The sequence below is a fragment of the Pelodiscus sinensis genome, chromosome 4 (assembly GCF_052426305.1).
Source record: "Pelodiscus sinensis isolate ZL-2025 chromosome 4, ASM5242630v1, whole genome shotgun sequence".
Taxonomy (NCBI): domain Eukaryota; kingdom Metazoa; phylum Chordata; order Testudines; family Trionychidae; genus Pelodiscus; species Pelodiscus sinensis.
In genome coordinates this window covers 14,940,903-14,953,338 of record NC_143055.1, presented here as the reverse complement: position 1 = coordinate 14,953,338, position 12,436 = coordinate 14,940,903, and the positions used below count along the sequence as shown (strand labels likewise).

Sequence of the window (12,436 nt, the reverse complement as noted above, 5' to 3'; positions counted from 1 at the left end):
GTTGGGGACATGGACATATAGTGGGTCTATATGGGGGTGGGGGGTGCAGCATACCCTCTGCTCCTCTGTCTAATGAAGCCCTACACTAGACACCTGGACCAAAGCAAGGGACGCTACCATGCCAGGCTCAGAAGGGCCTGCATTGTGTTGGAAGGTGCCTTTGGGCATCTCAAAGAGAAGTTCCATTGCCTCCTCAACCACCTGGATGTCGGGAAGCAGAATATCCCCCAAGTGGTGGAGGCTTTTTGTGTCCTTCACAATATTTGTGAAAGTAGGGGGCCAGAGGCTGATTGGATTGGCAGGGCCTTAGAGCAGCTGTACATGGCTGCCATCCAGCAGTCCCATCAGGGCTGTGCACATCTGTGAGGCCCCTGAGAGGGAGAGTTTCACACAAGGACCCCAGTGACACTCTCCCCTGGGCCTGCCCACAATCTATCTGTGCATTGCTCCTCTTTGCCTATCCTCCCACATCCCTCTCTTCCTCCCTTCCCTTCCCCTGCAAAGACAATAAATTACACCATTTGTTTACAAAAAATAAACTCTTTGTTTTTAATTGGGATAAATGGGACTGGGGAAAGAACTTTGGAGGAGGGAGTTGGAAGGGGGAGGAGGAGGGATGAGAATGTTGGAAGGGGGTGAAGGGGGAATGAGAACATTGGAAGTGGGAGCAGAGCAGGAGGAAAGGCTCAGTGCTGAGGCTGGGAGTGGTGCCTGGCTCTGATGATCCCAGTGCTTCATGTGTGGGGCCCTCGGCTGCCATGGGGTGGGGACTGAAGGGAGAAGCAGGACGAGCAAGAGCTGGGACAGGAGCTAGCATGGGAGCAGGCACCATATTGGTGAGGACTGCTTGGTGAGCTGCACAGATGGTCCAGCTCTGGTCCAGCAGCTCCCACCAGGTCTCTCAGCACAGATGAAGGTCCTCCTCCAATCCTGCTGGTCCATGGAGCACTGCAGAGCTCGCAGGGTGGCAATATTCTCTCTCTGCAGTTTCTCCTGTGGTCTCCGGTGCCAGTGGGTCACATGGTGTCGGGAGGCTGGCACGGAAGGTGTCAACCACTCCCCCTCTCATAGCTGGTCCATCTGTGTAAAACAAAGAGAAGGTCAGTCATCTCTGGAGACACTGTGCCTGAAGTCTAGCCCTCATCTCTGAGCCGACACCAAAAGGTCTCTGGTCAGGTGAAGGCAATGTATTTGAAGCAAGGCCATCTTGGCCTAGACAATGGACCCTTTCCTACAGGGGCACAGATTTCCAGGGGGGAGCCTCACTACCCTTATGTCTCAGGGACTAGCAGGTATGGGAAGACAGGAATCCTGTGGGTGGGAGCGGGGACACAGAGTGGGTGGACTTCTCTCTGTGCTATGCACATGTCATGTCAGGTCTGGCAGTGGCAGCATCCCACAGAGAGAGGACTTGTATCCCTGCCCACTGGAGGGGGGGGTGGTCAGAGTGCTGGGGGAAGGTGTGTGTGAGCGGCAGACTCTCAGACTCACCATGCTGTCCCCTGGAGCCGATGCTGCCCTGAGAGCGCAGGCATGCCCATGTGTGGCACTGCTGTGTGTGTTGGTTTCTATGTCCCCAGCCTCCTTCTAGTGGTGGTTTGTGGTGGGAGAGTGTCCCACTTGTCCCACTCTGTCCCACCTTGGTGTTAGGAGTAAGGCAGGTCTCTCTAGACCAGTGGTCACCAACCAGTAGATTGGGAACTACTGGTAGATCTTGGAGCCTCTGACAGGTGATCTTGACTGGTTTGGCCAAAAGGCTACCAAGTGCTGGCACTTCAGCTGGCCCTCCCACCACTGCCTGCACCTAGAACCCCCTCCTACATCCCAACTGTCTGCCCCAAGGTCAGATCAGAGCCCCTCACACTCCAAATCCCTTAATCCAAGACCAGAGTCAGCACCTCAACTCACTGCCCCTGCCTGGTGAAAGGAAGGGAGGATGGGGAGGGAGGGAGAATGGAGTGAGCAAGGGAGGGGTCTCGGAGAAGGGTCATGAAGGGGGCGGGGCAAAGGTATTTGGGTTTGAGGTAGATCTTGGATTGCACTTACATTAAAGAAGTGATCTCATGCTTAAAAAGGTTGGAGACCACTGCTGTAGACACCCTCTGAGCAAGAGCACAAGGGTCCTCTGTTGCTGCCTCCTGTGAACCCATGTGTACAGCTGCTGTGCAATCCCCAGCCTGAAAAGGCTGAGAGGAGAGCATGCAGCAGCCCCTCACTGCCCACCACCTCCACCCATGTGTGTCTATTGAAACTAACGACACTCACCTGAGGGGCCTTCCCCGGCTTCAGATGATGCCGAGGAGACATCCTGGAAGGGGAGGTTCTGGCTCCAGGGTGAGCATGATGTTCTGGCAGGCAGGAGCTAGTGCTGGCCTCATCTGGCTCCCTGTCCTCCTCCTCTTCATCTCTGCCCCCCGAGAAGGCCAATGGCCAGCCCTGAGTTCACTACCGGGGTGGGGGAGAGGGACTGACCTGTCCCCTAGGATGTGGTGGAGGTCCTTATAAATAAGGGCTGTGCTCCCTGGCCTTTCACATAGGCCTACCTGAGTTCCTTAACCTTTATCCGCATCTGCTCCTGGGTGCAGATATGGTCCTTGGTGCCCAGGCTTTCGGCCATCTGGCCATAGACATTGGCATTCCTGCGTCTGGTGTGGAGATTCTGGAGGTTTGCCTCCTTGCCTCAAATCTCAATGAGGTCCAGGATCTCCATACCAGATCAGGAAATCTCATGTCTCTTCGGGTATGTCTACACTACAAAGTTAGTTCGAACTAACGGACGTTAGTTCGAACTAACTTTAATAGGTGCTACACTAGCGCTCCGCTAGTTCGAATTTGAATCGAACTAGCGGAGCGCTTAGTTCGAACTAGGTAAACCTCATTTTACGAGGACTAACGCCTAGTTCGAATTAGCTTAGAACTGTGTGTCCGGGGTGGGGGTCGGGACCCTTTAAGCGCAGCCCTCGGCTAGCCTGAGACAGCATCTCCATGCTCTAAGTCCTCCTTTTATGCCCTGCCGGCACTGCTTCCGGCCATCCTTAAGCCCTGTTCAGAGTCCACTCAATGTGGACTTGCTAGTTCGAACTAGCAAAACGCTAGTTCGAACTAGTTTTTAGTTCTAGATGCGTTAGTTCGAACTAGCTTAGTTCGAATTAACTAATTCGAACTAAGTTAGTTCGAACTAGCGCTGTAGTGTAGACATACCCTTCGTGTCCATGGAGCACGGAGGTGACTCATGTCAGCAGGCTCAGCTGTGCAGGCTGCTGTTCATAGAATCATAGAATCATAGAATAATAGGACTGGAAGGGACCTCAAGAGGTCATCGAGTCCAGCCCCCCGCCCTCAAGGCAGGACCAAGCTCCACCTACACCATCCCTGACAGATGTCTATCTAACCTGTTCTTAAATATCTCCAGAGAGGGAGATTCCACCACCTCCCTTGGCAATTTATTCCAATATTTGACCACCCTGACAGTTAGGAATTTTTTCCTAATGTCCAATCTTAACCTTCCCTGCTGCACTTTAAGCCCATTATTCCTTGTCCTGTCCTCAGAAACCAAGAGGAACAAATTTTCTCCTTCCTCCTTGTGACACCCTTTTAGATATTTGAAAACCGCTATCATGTCCCCCCTTAATCTTCTTTTTTCCAAACTAAACAAGCCCAGTTCATGAAGCCTGGCTTCATAGGTCATGTTCTCTAGACCTTTAATCATTCTTGTTGCTCTTCTCTGTACCCTTTCCAATTTCTCCACATCTTTCTTGAAATGTGGCGCTCAGAACTGGACACAGTACTCCAGCTGAGGCCTAACTAGTGCAGAGTAGAGCGGCAGAATGACTTCACGAGTTTTGCTTACAACACACCTGTTGATACAACCTAGAATCATATTTGCTTTTTTTGCAACAGCATCACACTGTTGACTCATATTCAACTTGTGGTCCACTATGACCCCTAGATCCCTTTCTGCCATGCTCCTTCCTAGACAGTCGCTTCCCATCTTGTATGTATGGAACTGATTGTTCCCTCCTAAGTGGAGCACTTTGCATTTCTCTTTATTAAACCTCATCCTGTTTACCTTTGACCATTTCTCTAACTTGCTAAGGTCATTTTGAATTATGTCCCTATCCTCCAAAGAAGTCGCAACCCCACCCTGTTCTGTGGCTCTGGGCTGTCAGGGTACGTCTACACTTCCACCCTAGTTCGAACTAGGGTGGTTAATGTAGGCAACCAGAGTTGCAAATGAAGCCTGGGATTTGAATTTCCTGGGCTTCATTTGCATATTGCCGGGCGCCGCCATTTTTAAATGTCCGCTAGTTCGGACTCCGTGCCCGCGGCTACACGCAGCATGAACTAGGTAGTTCGGATTAGGCTTCCTATTCCGAACTACCGTTACTCCTCGTGGAACGAGGTGTACCGGTAGTTCGGAATAGGAAGCCTAATCCGAACTACTTAGTTCGTGCCGCGTGTAGCCGCGGGCACGGAGTCCGAACTAGCGGACATTTAAAAATGGCAGCGCCCGGCAATATGCAAATGAAGCCCGGGAAATTCAAATCTCAGGCTTCATTTGCAACTCTGGTTGCCTACATTAACCACCCTAGTTCGAACTAGGATGGTAGTGTAGACATACCCTCCGAGACTGCCATGTGCCACAAGCCCTTTCCCCTGAGGCTGAGCCTTTAAGGCCTACAGGGGAAGGGGTACTATAGAGTTTTGCTGAGTGTGAACAGAGGGGGTATGTCTACACTACCCTCCTAGTTCGAACTAGGAGGGTAATGTAGGCATACCGCACTTGCAAATGAAGCCCGGGATTTGAATTTCCCAGGCTTCATTTGCATAAGCGGGGAGCTGCCATTTTTAAAACCCCGCTGGTTCGAACCCCGTGCAGCGCGGATAGATTTCATGAGGAGTAACGGTAGTTCGAACTAGGAAGCCTAGTTCGAACTACCTAGTTCGTGCCCCGTGTAGCCGCGCTGCACGGGGTTCGAACCAGCGGGGTTTTAAAAATGGCAGCTCCCCCCTTATGCAAATGAAGCCCGGGAAATTCAAATCCCGGGCTTCATTTGCCAGTGCGGTATGCCTACATTACCCCACTAGTTTGAACTAGCGTGGTAGTGTAGACATACCCAGGGGCAGCAGGGCACCTGTGGGAAGGGCTGTAGGCCAATTATTTCAAAGTAACTCCAGCTGCCCTGTCTACCCACACCCTGTTCCAAAATTGCTATTTCAGAATAGTCATTATTCCTTGTAGAATGAGGGTTACAGATGACAAAATAAGCTGCCTGTTATTTTGAAATTATTGCAACATAATGGGCTTGCTGCGTACATGCTCGCGTAGTTATTTCGAAATAATGCAGCTATGTAGACATGCCCATGGAGAAATTTGGATGACTGGGCAGAAAACCAAGAAAATACTGAAGCAGGAAGATCCATTTCTGGCTTTTCTAAGCTGCAGGTCAATACTATTAGTAGCTACCTGCAATAGCCCATCCAACTCCTGGACTATTATTCCAACCTTAGAAAACAATCTAGCACTGATATGGTAAGGCTGAGACAGTAGCCAAATTAGATCAAAAGATAAAAAGAGCTTATGAACACATTTATAACTTGTGTCTCAGAAAATTGCCTGATCTCGAATGTAGTGACGATGTTTGTCTATAGTGAAATACACAAGGGGCAGGGATGTCTGGTCCCTACCCTTAAGCTGGAGGCACCACAATCTTGGTCCACTTTAGGGCCTTGTTCTCAACTGGGCATGATAGGGAGAGACTGGGTCATAAAATCATAGAATGCTAGAACTGGAAGGGACCTCGAGAAGTCATCGAGTCTAGTTCCCTGCCCTCGTGGCAGGACCTAGTACTGTCTAGATCATCCCTGACAGATGTCTATCTAACCTGCTTTTAAATATCTCCAGATATGGAGATTCCACATTCTCCCTAGGAAACTTATTCCAGTGTTTCACCACCCTGACAGTTAGGACATTTTTCCTAATGTCCAAACTAAACCTCTCTTGCGGCAGTTTAAGCCTATTGCTTCTTGTCCTATCCTCAGAGGCTAAGGAGAACAATTTTTCTCCCTCCTCCTTGTGACACCCTTTTAAATTCCTGAAAATCACTATCATGTCACGTCTCAGTCTTCTCCTTTCCAAATTAAACAAGCCCAATTCTTTCAGTCTTCCTTCATAGGTCATGTTCTCTAGACCTTTAATCATTGTTGCTGCTCTTCTCTGGATCTTCTCCAATTTCTCCACATTTTTCTTGAAATGTGGTGCCCAGAACTGAGGCCTAATCAGTGCAGAGTAGAGCAGAAGAATGACTTTTCGTGTCTTGCTCATAACACACCTGTTAATGCATACCAGAATCATGTTTGCTTTTTTTGCAACAGTGTCACACTGTCGACTCATATTTAGCTTGTGGTCCACTATGACCCCTAGATCCGTTTCTGCAGTACTTCTCCCTAGACAGTCGCTTCCCATTCTGTATGTGTGAGAGGGTCCTCTCTTTCTACTGGATCCCAGACAGGGCCCTACTGGGAAGCAATACCAGCAGTGTTAGGGAGAAACTCTTAGTTGGCTGCCTTGAGTCACTTCCTATTTGTACTTTCCTTCAGTTTGGGAAGTGGCTCTGTACAGTCCAAACAATCAATAACTTACTAAAGTTCAAAACAATTCTTGGAAAAGGCACTGTCAGAGGGCCTTCCCAGTGCTGTAGTCCTGTCTCAAACTCAATCTTCCATCTGGATTTCAGGAGCAAAGCTTATTTTCCCTCTATCCCTTCCACGTCTCCCAAGGTGTCTGAGTTCCTTTTAACCGGCTCTTCTTTAACCGGCCAGAGTATGCTCAACAGACCTAAAGGAACAGGGCTTCCTGGGCCCATTATTGTTCTTATTGTCTCCTTTATGAATAGTGTGGTGTGTGTGTACCCCATTATAGTGTCAAATTGGATAGAGGAAAAGAATGGAGAACTCCAGCTGTTGTATAGACTAAAAGACAATGTCCAGATCATACACTACTGATACAGAGAGTGAGGAGTTCAATAAAAACTGTTGACATCTTCAGTTGGTTCTGTAGCTTCAACACACAAATGAGCAAACTCTACAAACTGCGACTGCAAAACCAGATGATACACCTATTCCAGAACTGCCAGAGACAACCATTGCAAATAAAAGACAGCTTAGTCACAAGTCGTTACTCATTCTGGCTGTATAATTTAAAAAATAATCTGTATGATTTAAGGATGAATAACAGATAGATGCAAGTTGGCATTTAAAATTACTTTTAAAAATAGTTTCATAGATTTAAAATTGTTAAAAAGTAGAAATTGAAAAAAATAACAAGGACAGTTGTGGTGCAAGGCTTAAACTGCATTATAATATTTAATTATAAAGTAGTGCTGTGTAATATTATAATATTTAATTATTAAGTAATGCTGCATACACTCAACATTCTTTTTCTACCAATAAAATTGCTCACATCCATTTTTCTTTTGTCTCTGTCTTACTAGCCTCACATTCCTAACCCAATTACACACTATTTTTCTATAGGCCCCCTTTGCCTTAATAATGTTCTTTTATCATATTTTTTTTGAATGTTTGATTTCCCAGATACAGTATCTAGAAAAGCAAACTGTAAAAATGTCATGTTGACATGCACACAATTCATTAGCAGGGCTGTAACCTTTAGAATGCTTGAATTTGCAAATTTTAATAATCTCATTTTAATGTACTTTGTGTATTCAATACAATGTATTGTATCCCTTGAAATTTCTTTTAAAATCAAGTCAAAGTAAAAAGAAAAAGATTCTGTAGTAGGATGAGGGCTTGGAATGAGGCAGGACCTGCTCACAGAATCAGGCAAGAACAGGACTGACATTGCAGAAACACACATTCCTAAATGCTAGTCATAGAGTATTCATGTAAACATGTCCTGATATCAAGGATGGTACAAAAATATTCCCCAAGGATAACAGGAATGTACTGTAGTGGTAGAGATGTAGCCGTGTTAGTCTGGGGTAGCTGAAGCAAAATGCAGGACAATGTAGCACTTTAAAGACTAACAAGATGGTTTATTAGATGATGAGCTTTCATGGGCCAGACCCACTTCCATTATTTGATCTGAGGAAGTGGGTCTGGCCCACGAAAGCTCATCATCTAATAAACCATCTTGTTAGTCTTTAAAGTGCTACATTGTCCTGCATTTTGCTTCAGGAATGTACTGATCCCTCCTAAAAGATAAGGTCAGAATGATAATAAATAATAGAGATGTTTTGATCGAACCAACATGTACAAGATGATGGGTGATAATTAGTCATGTCAAGGGACAGTAATTATGCGATAGGCGCTGTATGAACTTGTTGTTATTGGGGTATAAAAATGTATCTCAGAGGAAATATCTTACATATGTCCATGGATTAGTGGTCTTGTAAAGATTGTGTGATATGAGTAGCGTGCTTCGTCAACAATAATCCTTGCGGGTCTTGTGGTCATTGTGTGGTTCACTTGAGGTTTGCTGTGTCAGCTATCTGTGTAGAGTGAGGGGCATACAAAGGGAACACATGCATGCAACCAAACATTTATCAACTTGTAACCCTAGACTCTAGAAAGCTAACTGCATTTCAGATCTTAGAAAAGAAATTTGTGGAAACATTTTATATTGAGTGTTTTCATTTACTTTCATTCTTATTCACTCTAATTTTTTATATCTGGGACAAGCATGAGAAGAAAGAAGCAAACTTCCTTTAAATTCTTTTCTCAATATCATTTTACCATAGCTTTGTAACATGTCAGTGCATTGCAGAATCAAAATTGAAGTTTATGACTGCCAAAAAACATGTATATGTAGATCCTGAGAAATAAAATTGGCTATGATCTTTATACCCACTTCTGTGTTGACTCTATGTATAGGTATGAAAACAATATCTAAGAATAAATGTGATGCAATCAGTGAACTCTTTGTAAAAGTATGTGTTTGATAATACTACTGTATCTCACACAAACAGAATTTCTATAAGTCTTTGATTATGTCATATAGATTGCAAAATTGGAAGACTCTCTTAAGAAGGCAACACAACAGACACATCCAATTCAATGGTAAGAAGCTTAGCATAGCAAAAGTAAATGTGAGTATTCTTTGCATTTGGAATAGTGCAGGTTTAATAAGAAGTTATATAAAATAAAATACAAAAAAATCAAGATTATGCCTCTTTTCTATTATGCATACTTCTGTGAGTAGAATAATATATTTAGATTTCTAGAAATGAATGAATAAATTATGTTTTCTGTCATCCTACCCCTCTCCACAGAAACATAAACATAACATGACAGGGAAAAGCTTCTTATTTTATCTTTCAAATCAGTAATTATTCTAAGAGGTTAATATTTTTGCAGTGAATATTTTGTGCCAGGAAATGACTCAGATGTGAATGGATGTACATTTGAAAATTACTTACTGTACTAGGAGACAAACATTTTACAACACTGTGGAAAGTATTAAGACTATGAATTAAGCCTCTGGTCGGTAGGCAACCATAGCACTTAATTGTGCAGTAACTTTCTCGCTCAAGGGTGTGAAAAAACACCCTCCCTTGAGTGCAAAAAGTTACAGCACTGTAAAGGCAGGAGTGGCCCTAGATGAGCTGCCGGCAACTGGCGCCGTAGGCGAAATGCGCAATCAGCGCGATTGGCGCCCCCGCCTCCAAAGCCCTCAATGGTCGTTTTTCTTCGTGCCTTACGTGACCATAGAATCATAGAATCATAGAATAATAGGACTGGAAGGGACCTCGAGAGGTCATCGAGTCCAGCCCCCCGCCCTCAAGGCAGGATCAAGCTCCGTCTACACCATCCCTGACAGATGTCTATCTAACCTGTTCTTAAATATCTCCAGAGAGGGAGATTCCACCACCTCCCTTGGCAATTTATTCCAATATTTGACCACCCTGACAGTTAGGAATTTTTTCCTAATGTCCAATCTAAACCTCCCCTGCTGCACTTTAAGTCCATTACTCCTTGTCCTGTCCTCAGAAACCAAGAGGAACAAATTTTCGCCTTCCTCCTTGTGACACCCTTTTAGATATTTGAAAACCGCTATCATGTCCCCCCTTAATCTTCTTTTTTCCAAACTACCATGTAGAAGAACATAATTTGTTGGACAAAAGTCAACATGGTTTCTGTAAAGGGAAATCCTGTCTTACTAATCTATTAGGGTAGGTCTACACTACAATGTTAGTTCGAACTAACGGACGTTAGTTCGAACTAACATTCATAGCCGCTACACTAGCGCTCCGCTAGTTCGAATTTGAATCGAACTAGCGGAGCGCTTAGTTCGAACTAGGAAAACCTCATTTTATGAGGATTAAGCCTAGTTTGAACTTACTAGTTCGAATTAAGGGGTGTGTAGCCCCTTAATTCGAACTAGTGGGAGGCTAGCCCTCCCCAGGTTTCCCTGGTGGCCACTCTGGCCAACACCAGGGAAACTCTATGCCCCCCTCCCGGCCCCGGCCCCGGCCCCCTTAAAGGGGCACGGGCTGGCTACAGTGCCCGTGCCAGGTGCAAGCCTGCCAGCACCCAGCCAGCAGACCCTGCACCTGGCACGGCACAGAGCCACCCACCCGATGTCCCCCAGCCCACCCCCTCTTCCCGGGACCAGGCTGGCGGCTCCCGGGAGCTTGCCCTGGACCGCAAGAGGTGGGCACCTTCCTGGGCTAGTGCGGACATCGTGGACCTCGTCCACGATCTCCGCACTAGGCACAGGAAAGTGGCCGGCTAGGGCAGGATAGCTGCCAGCCTGGCCACCCAGGAGCAGGTGTGCATGAAAATCAAGGGGGTCCACTGAGACCCCTGACCCTGAGCTTACAATGGCCGTCCTGGGTCAGACCAAAGGTCCATCTAGCCCAGTAGCCTGTCTGCCAACAGCGGCCAACCCTAGGGACCCTGGAGGGGATGGACCGAAGACAGTGACCAAGCCATTTGTCTCGTGCCATCCCTCTCCAGCCTTCCACAAACTTTGGGCAGGGACACCACTCCTACCCCCTGGCTAAGACTACTCCATGGACCCAACCTCCATGACTTGATCTCACTTCCCTTTAAACTCTGTTCTAGTTGTAGCCTTCACAGCCTCCTGCAGCAAGGAGTTCCACAGGTTAACTATTTGCTTTGGGAAGAAGAACAACTGTCTCTTACTAGTTTGAAGCCTGCTACCCAGTCCTTTCCTTTGGTGTCCTCTAGTCCTTCTTTATGGGAACTCAGGAAGAACTTTTCTGAATGCACCCTCTCCACCCAACCCCTGCTTTTAGAGATCTCTATCCTGTCCCCGCTCCATCCCCTCTTTTCTAAGCTGAACAGTCCCAGTCTCTGTAGCCTCTCTTCATCTGGGACCTGTTCCCAACCTCTGATCATGTTAGTTGCCCTCCCCTCTCCCAGCCTTTCTCTTCCCCTCTCCCACCTCCTTTTCCCAGTCTCCCCCAGTTTTGTTCAATAAAGACAGAGTCAATGTTGGAAGAAACGTTATCTTTACTTTGTACATCAATAAGAAGGGGGGCTAGGGAAGGGTGAGTGGAAGGAGGTGAGCGAGGAATGGGGTACGAGCCCCCGATGGGGAGGACTGGGCTGGCTCTGCGGGCTTCTGGGGGTGGAAGCTCTCCTGCAGCCCCCCGATTGCCCCCTCTTCCCAGATGGCAGCCTGTGGCAAGTGCAGCCGGGCTGATGGCCGAGTGGTGTGATGTGCCCAGTGTGGGTACTCCGGGCAATCCAAGCCAGGACTGCTTTGCAAGCGGGGCACCCCTTAGAACTGTCTGTCCGGGATGGGGGTCGGGACCCTTTAAGTGCAGCCCTCGGCTAGCCTGAGACAGCAGCTCCACGCTCTATGTCCTCCTCTGATGCCCTGCCGGCACTGCTTCCGGCCATCCTTAAGCCCTGTTCAGGGTCCACTCAATGTGGACTTGCTAGTTCGAATTAGCAAAACGCTAATTCGAACTAGTTTTTAGTTCTAGACGCATTAGTTCGAATTAGCTTAGTTCGAATTATCTAATTCGAACTAAGTTAGTTCGAATTAGCGCTGTAGTGTAGACGTACCCTTAGAGTTCTTTGAAGGGGTTAACAAACATGCGGACAAGGGGGATCCAGTAGATATAGTATACTTGGATTTTCAGAAAGCCTTTGACAAGGTCCCTCACCAAAGGCTCTTGTGTAAATTACATGGTCATGGGATAAGAGGGAAGGTCCTTTCTTGGATTGAGAACTTGTTAAAAGACAGGAAACAAAGGGTAGGAATAAATGGTAAATTTTCAGATTGGAGAGGGGTAACTAGTGGTGTACCCCAAGGGTCAGTCCTGGGACCAATCCTTTTCAACTTATTCATAAATGATCTGGAGAAAGGGGTAAGCAGTGAGGTAGTAAAGTTTGCAGATGATACCAAACTGTTTAGGATAGTCAAGACAGAAGCAGACTGTGA

The 12,436-nt window shown here is 46.8% G+C and overlaps 1 protein-coding gene across 1 annotated transcript in view; it reads left to right on the top strand.

Moving 5' to 3' along the window:
• RNF212 (ring finger protein 212) overlaps positions 1–12,436 on the top strand; it is a 55,914-nt gene that overhangs the window by 17,311 nt on the left and 26,167 nt on the right. Inside the window, exon 5 of the mRNA XM_025185865.3 lies at positions 9,020–9,078. Coding sequence (XP_025041650.1) covers positions 9,020–9,078 — 59 coding nt within the window. The remainder of the gene's footprint in view (positions 1–9,019; positions 9,079–12,436) is intronic.